General features: G+C 34.4%; 4 protein-coding genes across 4 annotated transcripts; 2 read left to right on the top strand and 2 right to left on the bottom strand.

The window, feature by feature from the left end:
* Window positions 1-768: 768 nt before the first annotated feature.
* Window positions 769-3,250, bottom strand: LOC108831606 (uncharacterized). The gene is made up of 6 exons (XM_018605130.2): window positions 3,114-3,250; window positions 2,310-2,976; window positions 2,039-2,212; window positions 1,684-1,946; window positions 1,511-1,595; window positions 769-1,434 (listed from the first exon to the last, which is right to left on the bottom strand). The coding sequence occupies exons 2-6, from the start codon at window positions 2,580-2,582 to the stop codon at window positions 865-867; spliced, it is 1,365 nt and encodes a 454-aa protein (XP_018460632.2). The 5' UTR covers window positions 2,583-2,976; window positions 3,114-3,250; the 3' UTR covers window positions 769-864.
* Window positions 3,251-6,487: 3,237 nt separating this feature from the next.
* Window positions 6,488-7,054, top strand: LOC108831604 (glutathione S-transferase T3-like). The gene has a single exon (XM_018605128.1). It carries the CDS (start codon window positions 6,488-6,490, stop codon window positions 7,052-7,054), a length of 567 nt encoding a protein of 188 aa, XP_018460630.1.
* A 688-nt stretch (window positions 7,055-7,742) lies between these two features.
* On the top strand, window positions 7,743-8,961 carry LOC130500155 (uncharacterized). The gene is made up of 2 exons (XM_056994898.1): window positions 7,743-8,723; window positions 8,860-8,961. The coding sequence occupies exons 1-2, from the start codon at window positions 7,743-7,745 to the stop codon at window positions 8,959-8,961; spliced, it is 1,083 nt and encodes a 360-aa protein (XP_056850878.1).
* A 1,113-nt stretch (window positions 8,962-10,074) lies between these two features.
* LOC108826010 (ent-copalyl diphosphate synthase, chloroplastic) lies at window positions 10,075-17,412 on the bottom strand. The gene is made up of 15 exons (XM_018599377.2): window positions 17,083-17,412; window positions 16,224-16,295; window positions 16,022-16,101; window positions 15,446-15,752; window positions 14,959-15,142; window positions 14,545-14,759; window positions 14,304-14,424; window positions 14,106-14,218; window positions 13,796-14,022; window positions 13,509-13,624; window positions 13,033-13,131; window positions 12,358-12,612; window positions 11,322-11,457; window positions 10,774-10,950; window positions 10,075-10,411 (listed from the first exon to the last, which is right to left on the bottom strand). Exons 1-15 carry the CDS (start codon window positions 17,198-17,200, stop codon window positions 10,202-10,204), a joined length of 2,430 nt encoding a protein of 809 aa, XP_018454879.2. The 5' UTR covers window positions 17,201-17,412; the 3' UTR covers window positions 10,075-10,201.
* Between the last annotated feature and the right edge of the window lie 3,634 nt (window positions 17,413-21,046).

Raw genomic sequence — 21,046 nt, 5'->3', positions numbered from 1 at the left:
AGTTAACAGTGAATTTATTACTGTAATGGGTAACATCTAATGTCACAGAACATCCTACTTTGGAAAACACCAATTCTCAAATCAAAACCCAAAATCTCTAATCAAATCTACCCCCGTCTTCAAAACTATACCCTAACCCCCCCCCCCCCCTCCCCTAAGGATTAGTGAACCCATTAGTAAGTATTTAATGCCCGAAGATGTGAATCAAATAAAAGAAAATGAACATAATTTAATTAGTGGTTAGAAGGAAAGTTAATCGGTATTCCATTCGGTAGATGTTAGGAAAACTGTTAACATCTACATATTTTGGGGTTGATAGACATCCAAAAACGAATTTGACATCAAAAAAAGAAGTTTAATGTAGACGGTTGAGTATAGGATAAAATTCTTTGAACAAAAAGTTCAATAAATTAAATAAAGAGATCTCTTAAATAAATGGGGTAAAGGTGAATCAAACAAAGATAAATAAAAATAACGGTTTCGTTCCGAAATAGGTGGTGGAAATATAAGATAACAGATAATATAATTTTTAACGGTTAATAATAGATGAATAAATTCACTTACCCAAAGTTAATATAGTTTTTATAGAATGTTAAGCTTCGTGACTGAGGTCACTATTTCATTACCATATATGTAGCCCAATATGTTATGCATGGGTTTCATATGAGTTCAAATGATGGAATGTTCCAAAATATAACATAATTAAACAAACGAAGGCATTAGAACATGAAATTTGTAATAATATTAAGAAATTATAAGTTTCAGCCACTGATTAGTCTAATGAAACGAAACAAAAAGAAAAATAACTAAATAGCAGCGAGGAGTTTGGATAAGGAGGTAGCATTTAACTGGGACGATTAGGTTTTAATCGGTTCCAGAAATGAAATCAAAGAACTTAACAGCTAATTGTTTTGCGGCACCAGGAAGGAGACGTTGTGTAACAGCTTTGCAGCCATCTAAGCCAGCGGAGGAGTGAGAGTCTATCAGTAGCACAGCCATAACAGCAGAATCATTTGGAGTAGCGTATTGTGGGATACCTTTGGACATGGACACTGAGAAGGGCTTGTAGGTAGCGTTGCTGGAATCAGACGGAGATTTATTACCAACGTAAGGAAACATGTTGGCTATCGGGTTGAGTTCCTTCTTCATCATGCTGTCGGTCTTCAACAATACGTTGCAGTCAAGGACGTGTATTGAAGAGTTTTTCCTGTCTACGCAAACAGCTACCCAGTGAGTCTGGTCTATGTTGAATGGAAAATATATCTTCTCGGCTGTAGACGCAGTAGGAGTAGAGAAAACCTCGTCAAACAACTTAAGCTTCGCCCTTTCCTTCACAGATGTTTTGACAAACCTAGAGTGCATGCGCATGAGTTTTGCCTTATTGTCGCCTGACTTGAGCTGTGAAGATAAATAACCCATAAGAGCATCCATAACCTAAAGCAGTGAAACAAAACAAAATTATACATGTGAGAATCTAATTCTAATAAAGTAATCTAATGTTAAAGCTTACCTTGGTTGGCATATGCTGTCTCCTGAATGCTATGTCGAGGAATTCAGTAGCAGAAACAGAGATGTGTTCAGATAGGTTTACCGTCCTACAATATAACGTAGATGTTAAAGAAATAAATGTATGCAAACAAATATCTTAGCAGATAAAAACTATCATAACGTTTAACGACTCACTCCATCGCCATGACACGCTTCTCCACATCTGCAAAGAGAGTGTCAAGCTCGGGTAGAAGGGAATATTGGACCACAATCTTGGGGTCGCATTTGAAGTCGGTGTAAGCTGCCGGTGCTGTTTTTGGTCTCTTGCTTTTCCTTGTCTCAGCAGGAATGGCAGCTTCTAATTCTTGAGGAAGGACAAATTCGATTGGCTGCGCATGAACAACGTTATCAGAGGTTCCATCTTGCGTGAGACCAATGGAGAAAGACGGGCATTCAACCTTGTTGAAAAATAATTCCAAAGTTTGTTAATCCACAATGATATCAATAGGATTTGACAAATCAGTCGCAAAAGATAGACATAGAAACTTACCGCTGATGGTACAAGGTTATCAGATGATGGAAGCTCTTCAGAGTCCGATTCTTCAACGTCCCGATGCTCAGTTATGTTGATAAGTGGGTCAACGGAACTGGTAGATTGGTCAATATCCCCTTGTGAAGCAGATTCATTGTGATGGAGTTCAGTGATTGGTTCAATGCCTAAGCCCTACAAAAAATATACAGAGATATCATTACCTGTAAAATAAAAATTTGGCAATAAAAGATAACTATAACTGCTAAAATTTCAAATTTCCGGTAATTACCTCTGCAGCAGCAGTTACTTCGTCCAAATCTGCGATGACCTTTCTAACAGCATCTGCAGCTCCATCAGTGGTGTATGCATGATCAGCGCCTCCAATATTATTGGTCGGTTTAGAAGGAGCCGGGTGATGGGACTCCGAGTTTTGCACACCGCCTGGGACGACAAACGTGTTTTGCTGACCACCAAGTACAATTGATATCATCTTGTTGTAGCTTTCAGAAACGGCTTTCATTACTGTTTCCTCAATTGCCTTCAAGGAACTGGTAATAGTCATATTCAGCCTACCGTCGATACCCTGAAGACTGGAAGCAGCGGACTCGAAAGAACTCACTTTACTAGCAAGACCTGAAACACGGATTGTTTCAGCAACTTCAAGTTCAATTGCCTTCACAATACGTGATTCCAAACCACCAATCTCAGATGTTATTTGAGCAGCTACAAGGTTAGCAATAGAAATGTTGGAAGAAGGGGCAGGAGATTCCTCTTCTGTTGAAACCGTCTGTTTACCCCCCCCTTAGACGCTCAATATCAGCAAAAGTTAGGCCGCCGAGGAACATTTCATTCTTGAACTTAAAACATTCGGAAACAAGCTTAACCAGAGTGTCAACGAAGTCATGTTCCTTTTCCCACTCTTCATGCGGGTCATCGAGTATGGATCTAACGGGAACCTATATTAAACAAATATGTATGTCAAAAGTTAACCAACAACATAGTTTGTAACCTAAAATTTGAAATCTTAGTCGTTATCTATTTTGATTATATGTTATACTAATATATAGATGCTATGGGGAAAAATATCAGTTACCTTGCACTCAGCATTGAGATCTCTTGCGTTTTTGGGGTTGAGTTGAAATCTCGGAGGACCTGCGGGTTTATCCCATGCGCCCGTTTCTACGACACTCTCTGGATCATCACCAAATGACTCCTCCGTCTCGCTTTCGGATTCTTCTAGAAGCTTAGGCTGGTTTGGGACAACCTCTTCTTTCAAAACAGGAACAGATGCAATCATTACTAACTGAATGGCGTCAACATAACCTCTAAGTGCAAAGGAATCCTGGGCTAGGGCCATTTCATCTTTTTTCATCAATGATGACATGAGAAGCTGAAAAGAAACTCGTCCCCAAGGATAAGCCATAAACTTATCAAGGTCCCTGATGAGTTCAACATGTTCAGGGATGATCTTCGGGCAGTGCGATGATGGAAGAAGAACAGAGGATGTGATAGCAAGAAGAGCGTACTTTATCCTCATATCTCTGTCTTTCACCTTCCGGGTCTTCAGCATGTCAATAACCATCTCAATCGAACAAGATTTCAGAGAACCAAATAACTCATTCCAGTAAAGCTTCTCATTCAGAGGGTTCTTTCTCTTCCTCCGAGTCGTCGCCGGAAGCTTACCACAGTTGAGACCGGTGACAATAGCGAACTCTCGCAGTGAAAATCTGATAGGGTAACCAGCAAATCAAAACCATATCTCGTATTTTTTGTTAGTCTTCAGACGACGAACGAGAATGAAATGCCCAAAAGCGCCGGAGAATGGTGGGTTTTCATCCAACGATATAACTTGGGCAAAAGTCGAATTCTTCAAAAAGGCGAGTTCTTCTGCGTCCAGAGCAGCAATAATCGCCTCTGTTCTTTTCGCCCGGTGGTAGGAATTGACGCGTTCGCCAGATGGTTCTTCTCCGGCGGCGAAGATACGATTAGGGAGAATAGGAGAAGACATTTCCTACGAACCCTAGAAATTGGATATGAGAGGATGAGGAAAAATCAGAGAATTGAGGTATTTAGAAGAGAAATGTGGAGATGGTAGAAATGGTTTCTGGTTGGCTTGATTAAAGAGTGCCTTACGCGAATGACGAGGTGTTTTCAAAAAACGGTAAAAAAAAACCAAACGGTGCAAATTTGCACCCATTAAGTCGCTTCAGTTACAACTTGGTTGCTTGTCTCGATACGCGATTTCCGACACAAACAGAAGGAACTGACACAGTTATGCAAAGGGTTTGACATGCTTCGATAGGGCTTTTTCGGTATGAAATTAGTTTAGTCATATCGTGTGTAGTGGTCTAATTAGGACTCTGATTTGAGGCATAAATGCAAATTTTCTCAAGAAATAAAGATAGGTTGAGATAGAGAATAAAACTATAACAATTTATAAAGGCAATTTATGTGTGCAATGTCTCTCCATTTATGTCTTAGCTTGGCCCATGCCTTTACTAATTTTGACCATCAGTTCCAAATTGATTTACACTCTTTGCACATTACCTAACTTTTTAGAGTTCTGTCCCTTAGGGTCCCAATTTAAACCAAGCATGTCTATCGCACTCTGTCGAGTAATTCTCTTTGGATGTAAGTTCTTATTTATCAGCTAATGACTCGTAAATTTATAGAACTATGGATCAGCGGTTTAGTTCGAGCCACTATTACTAATTAAGTTTAAGACTGCTGCCATTAATATGATTCTTTTAAAGAAAAAGGTATTTTTGTTCTGTTCAATTTCAAGAAGAAACAATCAGTGTACATTTATATCATCATTACATATTTTTGCCTTCTTTTCGTGAAAAAAGTCGACTGTCCGGGAAATCTTTCAAGTTTCAAGGCGTTCCCGTAGTACTTCAGCTCGATTTTGATTTTGATTTTGTGTCAATTTGGTTAATCTTGTTTTTAATATGTTCTGGTTTTGCGTAGACCTTACAAGTTCAATATTAAAGGCACTTAAGATATCAAACTTTTGGAGTAAATCGAATACTGAAACAAAACGGATATACAGATAATTTTCCATCCCTACTAGGTAAGCTAATACAAACCATATACTGCAAATACTAGTTAGATTAAACAAAAAACAATATGCTATCCTTTCGTATTTTATATCCAAGGAGAATCTAAATAGATATGATAATGTCTTAACTAATAAGTTGGGTGTCTGATGTCCAAAGAAAAGAGAACAAAACCTAGTCATCAAGATCATGTGTTCTAAAGTGGATATTGTCTCTCTGCCACACCAAAACACCTTTTCAAAGGCATGCAAGTCACGACAACCAAAATTACACACATACAAAAAACAAATTAATCTCTAGAAAAGCGGGAGTTCTTTTTTTTTTGACATGACAACTGCATGGGTCTTTGGCTTTTGTTATCCTTAGAGCAGCATTATCGGCGTCCCTTGGGCCGATCCCTTCGCTGTTTTGGGTTTAAAAAAAAATAAAAAAGAGTAAAGGACGTTGCAAACTGGCCTTAATTAAGGCATTTCTTCTTCGTCCCTCTGGGCTACGTGGCAGCAGGTGATACGCTTGGAGATGTAATCGAAGACCGTCTATTTTCTTTGTTTTGTTCATCTCTCATTTGGAAAATCCCGAAGGCGAAGGCGAAGGCGATTCCCATCGATCTCCGGCGTTTGACGTTATCTGCAACCGATCTCCGGTGTCGAAGCCCTAATATCTCGTGATATCTCTGATGGCGTAGACCCGAGGTGGTGATCTCCAACCGCTCTGAATCCCAAATCCTCTTCGATATCTCCGATGGCGATGAGCAGCTGATCTCCAACCGATCTCTCCAACCGATCTCGAAATCTCCGGTGTGTTTCAGAGTCGTCCCGTCATCCACAAACGTCTTCACATCCCCAAATCTCTCCATCTCAAAATCTCCCCTTCGCTTCGTTTTCTTAAAAGGTACGGCTTTTCTGATCTGATATTAAAAATTATAAGAATCTATTTAAACTCAAACCCGAATCTGATAATATTGAATGTAATGTTACGAAAGTTGCAGTGAAAGTAGAATTGCAGTGAAAGTAGAATTGCAGTTGAAAGTTGCACTCAAACCCGAATCTATTTAGTGATAGTAAGTGTAGTTAGTTTCAACACCAACCATTTGCAGTGAAAGTAGAATTGTGGTTAATGGGTAGCTGTATATTAAAAGCACTTCCGTGGTTTGAGTTTAGTTAAGTTAAGTAAAGTTAGTTTGAAACGAAATTGAAATGATCTTGTTACGAAAGTTGATAGGTTTTTAAAACTGTAATAACTTCAGATTTGATGTTTCTTGTTTGTGGTTAGTAATAACTCACACTTCCTCCTATTAATTAACCCATCTCATCCCGGTTATAAATATACATAGCTACTTCCTCTCTTCTATCATCTCATAAGGGTTTCTCCTCTTATTAAATCTCTTCTCTTCTCTTTTCTTACTGGTATGGATCGAAGAAATGCTCATGCTCAGTCCTCTAGTTATGTAGGACTTCTTTACAGTCAACAAGGCAGTGTTGCCCGTGAAGACTTTCCTTATGAAAGTTTTCACTCTAGTGTTCACTTAGGAGAATCGGAAAACCCTCCATTCAGCTCCCAAAACTCTGTAGACACACCAGTACCCACACCAGTACCCACACCAGTGGACCGTGTTGTTCGACGCAAATGGACCCCTGCTGATGACGAGGTGCTAATCAGTGGTTGGCTTAACACTTCCAAAGATGCTATTGTTGGCAATGACCAGAAGTCGCAGACCTTCTGGCAACGGGTGGCTGACTATTATGCAGCAAGTCCTCACGGAGGAGAGGATGGTGAAAAGCGTACTCATCATTGTGTTAAGAAGAGGTGGCATAGAATCAATGATCAGGTTAACAAGTTCTGTGGGGCATTTTCAGCAGCAGACAGACAGATTAGCAGTGGTGAGAGTGACACTGATGTTCTCAAGAAGGCGCATGACATCTTCTACTCTGATCACAACTTCTACTCTGATCACATCTTCTACTCTGATCATTAGCAGTGGTGAGAGTGACACTGATGTGCGACACTGAGCAGAAGGTGGTGAGGCTGGAGAAGGTTCTGTGCGACAGTGAGCAGAAGGTGGTGAGGCTGGAGAAGGTTCTGTGCGACAGTGAGCAGAAGGTGGTGAGGCTAGAGCATGGGTTTGAGTTCTTTCTAGGTGTAATGGTTGTTGTCATATTTTTAATAGGAGTACTGCTTATGTTGAAGTAACATTCTGTAATGCTTGTGTTCTTTTGTGATCTCTCGGATGTAATGTAGTTGACTTAAAACGGTTATGTAGTTTAAGTAACATTCTGTAATGTTGTTGGACTTGAGATAATCGGTAATGTAGTTTAATTAACATTTGTTCTTCTTCTATAGCTGACTCAAAGTTTAAAAAGATGTCACAAGATTTTAAAAGATGTCACAAAATTTTAAAAGATGTCACAACATTTAAAAACAAGTCACAAGATTGACTGTGTGCTCACAAGAAAGTGGTTCGTAGTGTCAGTGTGCTCACAAGAAAGTGGTTCGTAGTGTCAGTGTGCTCACAAGAAAGTGGTTCATAGTGTCAGTGTGCTCACATGATGCACTTAATTTTACCTATATATATGACAAACATATGATCATATTCTCATACAAATCATTTCTTGTCTTCTCACTTTCTCATACAAATCATCTCTCTTCTTCCTTTTTGATTCAATATGGCATCTTCTTCACATTACCATTATCACAAAAATAATGATGATGATGATGAAATGGATACCGTATTCGATGATCTCTTTGAAAAACCTGAAATTTTTCCAGAACCTAAAGAACGCAAGAAAAGAATTTTTATCGAGAGATACCGGGAACAAGGCCACAACAAACTTTGGAATGATTATTTCAGCGAAAATCCAACATACAAGGATAATTTATTTCGGCGACGGTTTCGAATGAACAAACCATTGTTCATGCGCATTGTGGATCGTCTCTCAACCGAAATACCATATTTTCACCAAACACCAGATGCAGCCGGGCGATCTGGTCTATCTACCCTCCAAAAATGCACTGCAGCAATTCGTCAATTGGCATACGGTACTGCGGCGGATACAGTTGACGAATATATACGACTCGGTGAGACAACTGCTCGAAAATGTTTGCACAAATTTACTGCCGGAATAATCCAATTGTTTGGCGATGAATATCTAAGGCGTCCCACACCGGAGGATCTAGAAAGACTACTTAATGTTGGGGAAGAACGTGGCTTTCCGGGGATGGTTGGAATCATCGACTGCATGCATTGGGAGTGGAAGAATTGTCCCACTACTTGGAAAGGAATGTATTCACGAGGAACCGACAAACCAACACTTGTGTTGGAGGCGGTAGCTTCATATGACCTCTGGATATGGCACGCATTTTTTGGAGCTCCAGGTACTATGAATGACCTTAATATTCTTGATCAATCACCTGTTTTTGATGACATGATTAACGGGATTGCTCCGCAAGTCAACTTCTACGTGAATGGTAGGGAGTATAATTTGGCTTACTATCTCACAGATGGTATTTATCCAAAATGGGCGACTTTTATTCAATCTATCCGACTACCACAGGGTCCGAAAAATAAATTATTTGCTAAAACCCAAGAATCTGTGCGAAAAGATGTTGAGCGTGCCTTTGGAGTTCTGCAAGCAAGATTCGCCGTGGTGAAAAATCCATCTAATCTATGGGATAAAGAAAAAATAAAAAATATTATGAAAGCATGCATCATACTCCACAATATGATTGTCGAAAATGAACGAGGTTCATACAGTCTGCGTAATATTTCTGAATTTATTGAAGGAGAAGGAGAAGGTGCATATTCCGTTAGTGAGGGTTCAAATATCGGGAATTCTATTGATTCTCGGAAAAGAATTCGGGATAAACAAGCCCATCAACAATTAAAAAATGATTTGATTGAAAATATATGGGATAAATTTGGACATCTTCCAAATAACATATAATTTATAAATTGAATAAAATATTTGTTTCCTTTTATGTATTATGATGTTTCAAATATTTTTTTTTCTTTGTAATTTTTTGTATTTTCAATTTCAATGTTAAACTTCTCTTTTATATGTTTTATTTTGTAAGTTCTCTTTTATATGTTTTATTTTTAACTTCTCTTTTATATGTAATTTAGTTTCAAAAAAAAAAAATTTACTAAGGGACAATACAAAGTCCCACCAATAATCTAACATTAATCATTTGTCCTTAGCAAAGTGCCTAAACACAAAAGTATTAATATAATATGCTAAGGGCCCTAACCTTAAGGCACATTGATAATGATGCTAAGAGCAAGATTATTGCAGGTCCCGGAGTGAGTCCCTTAGAGGAGAGAGGGTGACAAAATGAGGGGACTGAAGAAGAAAGAGAAGCAGAAATCCCTTATTTAGAGAACGTCCCTTGATCTTTACTGACCAAAAAAAAAACATAAGGGACTCTCTCTCTCCGGGAAGAAAGAGAAGGGACTGCAGTGAGTCCCACCGATGCTGTTGCCCTAAGACCCCAGTATGCTTCACTTCCTATGTTACTTCTGCAAAATCACACTTTACACTTAGATTACGGGGACACACACACAGACCCACACACATCCACACACACATATATAATAAAGAGTTACATAAAATAAATATAAATACGACTTTATGATCAAGAAATCATTGATATGCCAAAACAGCAAAACTTATGTTCTTAAAACAATTGAACAAAACAAGAGTGTCTTATTAAAATGATTTCTGGTCAAATCATAAGTGACCTAATGGTTAGGATCGGAGTATCCGCGTTTTCAATATTCACACGGTTCAAATCTCGATCTGCAACATCAAATGTAAAGAAGAAGAAAGACGATTGTTCCAAAGCCTAAAGTTGACGAAAGAAAATGAATGACTTACATCATAGAGAGTCTACGCGATATATGTCGATGTTCATGTACTGATTTCATCTTGAACAAGAAGTTGTTTTCCGGAGCATTCATATCTATAGAAAATGGAGGCTAATACTACTCCAATGTTTGACTTGTACATGATTTAATTTGTTCTCCTTTCACATATCCCCATATATACAAGAATCAATAGATTCACGAATTGACTGTCCATTGATTACATTATTAAAAGACCACTGGAGTGGATCGATATTGATAAGGTTATCGAACTTTTTGAAACAATATTTTGGCTATGTGAGTTTGGAGATGATCACCACATGAAGCAGAATAGTAAAAAGCTTTTGCAACATCGAGAAACGTGATGCAGACATCACGTAATGTGTCAACCTCCAATAATACTAACTCAACCATTTGCTCCATCTCATTCTCCATTCTCTTTATTGTCTTCTCTTTCTCATCGTTTCTCATTGTCTGCAAAAAAAACATATACATAGGTTAGAGGTATGATCTGGTGACTAGACTCGAAGTAGTAGTAACATCGAATGGAACAATCAGTTTCGATTGATTATTTGCAGGTCTGGTCCACAACACATGCAAAAGAAGTTGTGGACTTGGACATCAAATTTAGAGATGCATTATGGAGGAAATTTTGAGGTTTATTTTTATATCAACACAAAACATTTTATTTTGAGGTTTATTTTTATATCAGCCCAAAATATATTAAAATGAAATAGTTTTTTCTAGTGACGCGACCTCTGGCATTAGAGAGGCCATTCATTATTATTTGAATAATGTTTTTGTAATTTATATGACCAACTACTAGAATTACTAACCTTTAGGTATTGGGCAATAAGATTGATCCCGTTGATGATTTCCGAGAGACAAACAAAGCGAGGATGAGAGAAGAAGTTAGTTAGGTCATTGTTCTTCATTAGAATTATCATCTTCACCAGGAGCTCTCCATATCCTTCATCTCCATCTAATTTCCATTTCTCCAGCCAATCTCCCCACTATAATTTTTTTTGATAAATCACATACTCAAAAACAATCACATTGATAAAAGTGAGAATGATTTACACTAGACCATTAATTGATGCTCTTCTACATGTTTCGAACATTTTATAATTCTAATATTATAAAGAGTACCATGACATTTCAACTACACAAGTTCAGCAATATATAATCCGAAACTCTTAACTTATAAACATAGTGTATTATTTTGCCGACAAGAGAAAACATAACGCTCTATGTTCAAATCTGATTTCTTATAATTACCGTTGTGACTTATTTTATATATGTTATCTACGTATTTATTTGTTAAATATTCATAAGGAAAAAAATATAAACATGAGAGGAAGAAAAAAATAAGAGAGAAACGTACCGATTGATAGAGGAGACCGTTAACGTCACGACCATGAGACATGTAATGATCAATCGATATCTGATTCAAAGTTCTGATTAAGATTCCAACTAGCCCACTCGCCTGAACCGATCCTGGTCGGTCCAATCTCATACTCCTAATTTTCATATCCACCATGCATTATTATAGTATAGACAAATTAGTCAATCAACTGATACTACTAGAGCTTTCTTTTTATTTTGACTTTGTTTACGTATTAAAATCAAATATCTATACTATTAAAAACACACGTATATAAATCCAGCTTTTACTTTGTACGTTTGTTGTATAGGAACTTCCATTTTTCACAGCCTCCAGATTTTTTTATTATAACGTCACCAAATCTGTTTATTCTAATCTGAACCAATACAAAAAAATACTTTCGGACAGAATTATACTGGCAAAAACGCCATATAGAATGAAAGTTTTGTCTGCACATCATCAGTTCGATGAGACTGACAGCTTTTTTATCTCTGGTTTTTCTATTAGGTCAAATGAACTTATCCTTTATATTTAATTAAAATGGAGACAGCTTGCTGTTTTCTGCCGCAAAACAAACTACGTTTTAACAAAATAATCAAATAGCAAAAACCAACAAACAGCCGCTTTGTAACTTTTTACCTCGATGAATTAGGGTTAAACGTAAAACCAATGGGTGGGACCTACATCAAATTTACAGTGCCACAAAACTCTTTATTTTTAAACAATTACAAGATAACAACTACTCTAAAATAGCATAAATTTGTAGTTTTTTGTTCCAAAACTCTCATGATAAAATTTAAATTTCTAAGATATCATAAATATTACGTTAATACCGATATTTTAAATTAATTTTAAGTAATTAAAAACTTTTAATTTTAGTTTCTTTATTTGATTTAAAAATCCTTTAAAAGGTATTTTAGTAATTTTGATAATGAAATTATAGTAGCAGTACGTGGGATATTTTTGTAACCAAAATTTTCTTTGGTGTTATTTTCCATTAAATTTCCCAATTTCAATTTAAGTTAGAAAAATTTACCTGTTATTGAAGTGAGGATCACTTTGTCGAGCATTGGCAATATAGTTATGGAACTGATCGAAGAAGCTCCTTCTTGAGTAAGAGGATTCACCGAAAGAGGAAAAAATGGCTTTAACCAATACACTTGATTTAGCCCAAACCATTCTCTCATGTGACCTCTCTGCCTCAAAGATAGTCGCAGCCGCTAGGTAATAGCACTCTAGAAGCTCGCTTCTACTCAGACCCCACTCACTTAACCAATTTTCTTCATACCACCTGCGTACGAATTAACTTCAAAAATATAAACTTAAAGATACGGTTTAACTGGAACCGAAGTTTTTTTCTTTCCAGCCACTAAGGAAATAAGTAAATATATATACACTAGCCACTAACCAAAACATAGTGTTTTATTTGTTTTTAAAAATACAAAAAGAAGAAAATAATTAGAGCATCGGTAAACTTGCTAGTAATTAATAAAAGCTGTGAGGCTCATATGAAATAAATAAAAACACCGTTTAGCTTCTCTTAGAAATGTTATAAGAAAATAATACTTGTTTGTTATTCGGAAATATCACAATTTTTTGAATTAAATCTCCCTAAACCACTTGCATAAAAGTTTCCTAAAAGTTTAGAAAAAAACCGCAACAATTCAAAGTCATGATTACTAGAAAAAAGGAAGAGTGGAGATGATATTACTTTTTGAAAGTGTCCCATTCGAGTTGATGCAGAGCTTGGCAATTGTTGTAGTCTTGTTTTGCTAATTCCAGATATTCATTATTGTTCACATATGGCATCCTACATCCTCCACCAACGTTAATAGTTTATCAATTAACCTTACAATTAAAACACTTGCAATGGCAAAACCTTTTTCAAAAAAAATAAAACACTTGCTACTGCAACAAAAAGAAAAGTGTTACAACTACCCGCAGTTCTTGTTAAACGTAGAAAAAACACTCCAACATTCAATTCGGTACAAGTTAGGTATTTACAATTGATTTGATTTATCCAGATTAAACTCACCTATGTATTTTACCAAACTAAATGACCATAGCGCCCTCATTTTAACACATACATGGTCAGATTATGCATGCTTTATAACAGTTAGTGCAATGCATTTGTTTTGCATTCATTGGACAATGCAACATAAAAATAATATGAAAAATAAAAAGTACCTATAAAGGGTCTTGCCAATCCAAACGTCGTTTTCTCCACCATACTGCTCAATATAGAATCTCGTCTCCACTCGGGGCAAGCTTGCGTACCATGGAATCTCCAACGCGAAGCCAATCTAATATGAAAAAAAAAACAAATATAAGCGAAAAGAGCCAAACACGCTTTATCGTTTTCCTTCTCCATCAGATGACCCCAAAATGGAATGCAGTGCGTAAGTGCAGATGTAATGGTTTTTGGAACCATTTGTAATTTGTGTGTTTCTGGTCTTATGTTACATGTAAACTACCTCGCCAGGTAAGTCTTTCATTATAATCCACTTATCAAGCAACTCGCTTTTCTCTTGTTTATGATGCAGATACTTGGACGAGAATTCTTTGGCGTTTTTCAATATCTCTTCCCTTGGAAACGCCAATTGCGATGCTCGATATAGATTGAACATACCGGTCACCGCTTGGTTTGATTGCCCCGCGAAGCAGAAAAACTCTCCTTCTTTCTCAAAGACCTTGAACACATCTAAAATTGAACTAGATGTTAAACTTTTAACTTTGGTTAAGATTGTTAAAATATATTACCAAAAAACAAAGATTATTTTTTACCCGCGGAAACTTTGTATCCATTAAGTCTTAAGAGCCTAAATGCCATGGCCGTATCGTCGATATCTTGGACATGGGAACATCTAGCCCAACATATGCCTTTGTCTGTCCAATATCTGATATTTTATCATCATCATCATTAGAGTAAAACCACTTTGGTATATACAAATGAAGTTAATATTAACATAGCGTTTTTCTAACCTGTGAACATAGTCAAGACACTCTTTAATCTCTTCTTCAAAGTATCTCGATATCCCTAACCGTTGTAGCCGATCGACGATCCATATGTGCTCGAAAAGATCCACAGGAAATACATTGGGAACTGAAAATATATTTATAAAAGTTTATTTAGTGAAAAAAGTAGATGTTATACGTCGCCAAATATACACATGAATGCTAGTAGACAAAATATATGAGTATACATGGTTACTAGATAACAAACCTCCTCCATTGAAGCGTTTGACTGCATTGCGCAAATATCCAAGACACTTACTGTCTCGGGTCTGCATGAATGCGAAAGCCGTAGAAGAAGGAGAGAAGAGGAAAGATCCATCTTGACACTGAAGTTTCAATAGCTTTTCCCAGTCTAAATCACGCATGCCCTCCAAACTATGCAACAATGTGGTTGGTATCTTGTGCATTATCTCTTTTGGTATCCTATAAAGATTTCAACATACGCCCAAATTTAATTTACATCTAAGTCAATATATATAATACGTATGCAAATATTATATCGTATAATTCTTTTTGGCTTTAAGTGAAGTACATTGGACCGGTATATAAATATTTACTTTCAAATATGTTTATACAAAAATAGAAAAATTTAAATTGTATATTTTTGGCCCAACACACAAACCTTGTTAGCTTTAGCTCCTTCTTGGCGTATATATCCTTCAAGACAGGAGAATCGTACGGTACATCTATGTTTATTCCTCGAGCTATCTCAAGTAATGAAGGAAATGCCACTTCGAATCCAATAGGCATATGCTCATCGTCTTCTTCTTCTAGCTTTCCGATATTTTCTCTAAAAAACATGATTCCTGAACAGGTAATGGTAATTAATACTTCAAAATAATATGAAATTAGTCATATCAAAGGATCAAACAATAACAAGGAAAAAGGATACGTTTCTTTTAACCTATATATGTAAGTATATAATAATTTGAATGGCTATTGGAAAAAGATCCAAACTTTTTAAAAAGAAGATTGATGTTCTAACTCATAACTATAAAACAATGTATACTTTCTTTTTAGCCCACTATAAAAAAAAGGATTTGCGTTTTTTGCAGAAAGTCGAGATATTTTTCATGTTTCCTTTTTTTTTGCAAAAAAAAATAAATTACCTTTGTGGCATAGGTGGGGAAAGAGATTCCATGATGTTAGAGCAACGACGCAGGCAAGTGTGTTGATGAGACGGTCATGATAAGAGAAGAGATGGGCATCACCCCATGAACCATCGGAGAGTTGATTGTTGGCGATCCATTTCACGGCGGAGGGAAACGCCGGAGTTTTATCTCCGGAGTCTATCAAAGCAACCCAAGCTGTATCATAAGCCGATATCGTAATTTCACCGTCACTTAAGTTTCTCAAAATGGACTTCACTCTTTTCACTGCTTCTTCGATTGCAATATCATTACTTCCAATACTAATCTATAATTCAAATGCACAAAATTACAATCAGCGCATATAATCATAATAACGATTGAAATTAAATATGTGGTTTTGGTACCTTTCAATGTAAACATACAATAACTATTTTTGATGGAATATTAAGTATAGGTTCCAGGGGAAAACGTATAAATCAAGGTAAAAGGAAGAGTGAATGTATTAATGAGGATATCTTTGGTGAATATTATTGACAAGAAAATAATTATAACAAATAACTGCCTTTAAAAAGAGAAATATAATTTAAAAATCACCTGAGGAGCATCATCTCCTTGAACCTGTTGCCAATGTATTAGAGGTAGATCACGTTGAATTTCCTGAGAATTAGGGTATTCTGCACAGAAGCATTGAAAATTCTATATGGAAAACAAAATAAAGGGAATAGATGTAAACTACTACTTAATTTTGATAAAAAAAAATGTAAACTACTACTTAATTTTGAAAACTAAATTAGACCTTGAGTTCGAAGCTTTGTACAATATATGGAGCTGCTTCTGGGTTTGTCTCTCCCCAAACTTAGCGGTGGTCCTATCAAAAACAAACTTAAAATATCACTGATAAAAGAAAGAGTAATTTGCTTACTATAGAAATAAATAAATAAATAATCAACTAATTTTTTGGTCCGTGGTCAAACAAACATTAAATTAAGTATAAGTTAAGATACGAGGTCAATCCATTCGCTAATGAGTACTAGATTCTCTAAACGTACTTCTGTAATAATAAATTCAAACTGAAGAAGATATCTTATAGTTTCATTTTATTATAGGCTTAAAATGTTTCCACGTACTAACTACATACTAGTTTATTTCCAAGCAATATTGATTATAGATTTATTTTTGGTTCTGTTTCATATTTTGATTTTGCATCGAAATAGGAGAAGACATTCGTTCAGAAAGAAAAAATCAAGTTCAAAATCAGACATAAATAAAGATTTGAATTTTTGGGAAACGAAGAAAAATAAACGAAGAGTGATTAATGATTATAAAATGCTTGGAAGAACGAGAAAATAAAACGAAAGGAGAGAGATAGATAGACATTGATGATGATGAAATATATCTCACGCGTGGGTACTTAGAGAACATATAAACAGAGTCATTACTCTTTTTCTTTTGTTTTGTTCTCTAGGGAAAATCAAAAACCGAAAACAAAATAACAAAAAAAAATGTTCATCGAGAATCCAGTCAAAGGACTGATCATCATCAAACCCACAAGAGAGTTTCGTTACAGACATAGCAAAAGATGTTTCTGAAAGACTCTGTTTCCGTGATCGTGTGTGTTTGATAAGACAGATGGAGACAGAGGAGAGGTCACGCACCTGAGATCTTAAGGACATAAGAAGAGAGAGAATAACTAGAAGAATGAGAAACTGGTGTTTTAGTACTGAACAAGTTGTTACTTTGAATAGAGTTAAGGGCATAGTATTGTAGAGACATGGCGTAGAAGCCTTTTGCTCTTCCTCTCTGTTTCTATCAAAGACTTGGTGAAGTAGAGAGATTGAGAAAGTAGAGTAAGAAAGATGGGAACTGGTGAGTTAGAAAATTTTTAATGGGATTATATAAGGACAGAACCGACTTCCCATCAGAGATTGTGTCTGATTGTATTCTTGAGAGAGAAAGAAGAGAGAGAGAGAGATTGGATTCATGGAACGTGTTTCTGGATTATCTTCCTTCCATAGCTATGGATTTGAAGGGCATTTTTGGCTTTTTCTTTTAATTCTCATTCTCTTGTATCCATCTCAGAAATTTAAATTTACTTTAAAGCAAAAGATATTGTACATGGCCGTTATCTTCGAAACCAAGTACACATACGATGGCTTACATGCAATCCTCTGAATCATATCATATGCTGCATGTCACATATCATTTTAAAAATAATAGTTTTAGTAACAAATAATATATTGATAGGTTTTATGACAAGTCATATTGCAACATACATACAAAATAATGTTAAAAAAAAAACATACATACAAATGCAACATATATATTTCTAAGTGGAATTTATCTCGTGACAATGGTAAAATCACGAGTTTTTCCTTTTGCATTCTTGTAATTCTCTTTTGTAGTATTAACTTATGTGCAGGATAAAGTTGAAACGATAAGAGCTATATAAGATTATGCTACACGTGTAGTTATATTATTGCATTATCCTTGTACTATATGAATTTTGAATCGAGTTATTCGAATAGAATGGAATCTTTTTTTATTGTGTTACTCGACACGTATAATTATCATATGGTATATATCCATTATATTTTAAATACAGCTATATATAACAAAACATAATCTTACTAATCATCAAATTAGATTTCAAAAGGTTAGTAGTCAAAATTATTCAAATAGATACCATATGCTCAGGTACTATAATTGAATTCTTTTTAATATTTTTCGACATGTGTAATTTTTAGTCTGCCACTTATGATAATTTTCATGATAAAAGAAAAATACAGCTATATTTAAAATATTATTTTTATATTAGTAAAAATTAAGCGATCGATGTCAATCTACTAATCCCACAAAACTTGCAACAGTTATGTATTTTTACCATTTAAAATAGTCTGAGTTACCAACAAAAATCAAGCCAGAATTTTGTCGTATTGAATTTTTATTTCCTTCAAACATTTACTAAACTACCACCTCTGGTTAAAAATATATAGCAGAATGCGTATAGAAGATACAGTTATATATAGCAGGACATAATCTTAACACTAAATTAGATTTCTAAGGTTAATAATAAACACTATTCAAACAGACTTGAATCTTTTCTTGCTTTTGTTACACAATACGTGTAATTTCAGTTCTGTCAGATATCGTATCTTCACTGTAATTTACAGCTATGTATAACAAAATATAATCTTACTAACCATCAAATTTAATATGAAAAGGTTACTAAATCACATTTGTTTATGATATATTGGTAAAATGAATATATACATATATACAACAACAAAACTGATATAATAGTTATATAGTTTTAACACACGTCAATTTAAATAAAATATACACAATACTAAATATTCGGGTCCTTGACAATTCCGTATCGTAAGGCACTCCTTGGAGCAGTTATATCGTCGCATGTTAAAGTGTTCAAATGATCGCGGTAAAGCTCCAGCATGTGGTGGTCGATTTTGATTAATGTACAGTAAATAGACAAAATATAAGATAATAACAACATAAAAATCCTACACATCTTTGAATATTTATACATAAATAAATTAGATGTTTAAACACAATTTTCTTCTGGCAACCTCATAATTAAATTGAAAGCCAGTTTACAAAAAAAAAACCTCATAATTAAATTGGCAAAATACAATATATTGGTGACCTAATTTAGGGATAAATTTTTATGATAAAATCGGTAAGATTAACCTTTAAAAACAACTAGATTCTGACCCGCCTTTTCAAAGGGCGCGTATGTTTTTTGTTTTAAATTTGTTAAAAATTTAATTTTCATATTTTTAGTTTTTAAATTATATTTGTGTATAGCTTTCAAACAAAATATATTTTATAAAATAATAGCACTTTAAAAGTTGATCCGTCATACGCTTATTTCTTTTCAATCATATTTTTCTATTTTAGATTTTGTCAAACGCGGATATAATATTGATTTGTAATTTTTGTTATTTTCTGTAAATATGTAATATTTTCTGTTATTTTTTTCTTAATGTTAAAGAAATTTTGATTTATATGTTTGTGTATAATATTCTTTGAATAATTATTAGTAAGAGATTTTAGTAATTTTATTGAATTTATGATGTTGCACAACTATACAATTGTACCATAGCCATTTTGCACATTAATTTTATACTTTATTCCTAAACAGTGATTATTTTAAAAAAAAAACAAATTATAGTTACAATCTTATTTAGTAATCAAGTAGTAATTAAATAGATAAAATTATAAGTTTTTATTAAATTTTTTATTTGGTGCATTGAATCCGTTAATTGAGGAGATAAAGTAGAAATATATTTAACATATAGATTATTAAATGATGGGTTGTCAAAAAAATGTTTAACGGACTACACCTATATCAATAGATCATGTTCCTGTTTTAATAGTATTAATAAAAAATAGTCTTTTTGTCTATAGTTTCTTTTATTCAATGAAATCTATCAAAATACGATAAAATATTATAAAAATAAATTGAAATGATAGCTTATTCAATATTAAAAATACGTTATGAAAATGGTACACATTATCGAAAAGGACAATATCCATCTCACAAATTGGAAAAGATTGACAATTTGAAATCATTTTATTTTTTCATGACTATTTTGGGAATAACCTGTCTTCAAGTCTGACAAATCTATTTTAAGAATTACACCGTTAAAAATTGAAAATATCATAACTAATGTTTTATCTCAATATCATAGTTTATTTGAAAATTTTAATTTAAAGATTAAGAATAATTCTCATATATGAGTTACCAATAAAAGTGCATTTTTATAATGAATTTATTATAAATAATATTTATCAAACATTACATATAAATTAGATATCTAAAACTTATAGTTAATATACATATATATATATATATATATATATATATATATATATATATATATTGGATTTTTGTCATCTATATAATAAGTCAAAGTTGAAACGATATAACTTATGATAAAAATAAAAACCACATTTTTGAAAGACTGAAAAATTTATCAGCGAAATAATATTTTCTATAACTTTATCAAAAATGATGATCAGTTGATCAAGTTTCATTAGTTGTAGCATATATAATTATGATGAATAGTTTGACAAGATGTTAATATATATATATATATTAGCAACACAAAGCTTTATAATAAACAATTTACATATATTAGGGTATCTCCAATCCCACTCCATAATTTACTCCAAATTGAGAAATAAAGTTAAAAATGAAGTAGAAAATGGAGTGATGACCAAAAAATAAAAGCATTACTCTACAAATAGAGTAATACATTTTCTACTTCATTTTTAACTCCATTTCTCAATTTGGAGTAAATTATGGAGTGGAGTTGGAGATGCTCTTATCGATATACAATATGTTAAATATGTTTTCCATTCGATATTTAGGATTGCCAATTTGGCCTAGCTTGATTATGAACATCATATTGACAATATACACTCCGAGCTCCTTAAGTGGTCAAACAACTCACTTTGTATGCAGGCTGCTGAAAAGGTTGACTCCAGCTTATTAAATCAGTGGATACCACCGACTTTTGATGTTTTAACTTTTCATCGTCCTAAGCGATGTCTTCATCACATTGAGAAAATGTTTTTGGCTTTTCTCTTGTTTGGGGG

This window comes from Raphanus sativus, chromosome 9 (genome assembly GCF_000801105.2).
Source record: "Raphanus sativus cultivar WK10039 chromosome 9, ASM80110v3, whole genome shotgun sequence".
Classification (NCBI taxonomy): domain Eukaryota; kingdom Viridiplantae; phylum Streptophyta; class Magnoliopsida; order Brassicales; family Brassicaceae; genus Raphanus; species Raphanus sativus.
This window is presented reverse-complemented; position numbering and strand designations above follow the sequence as displayed.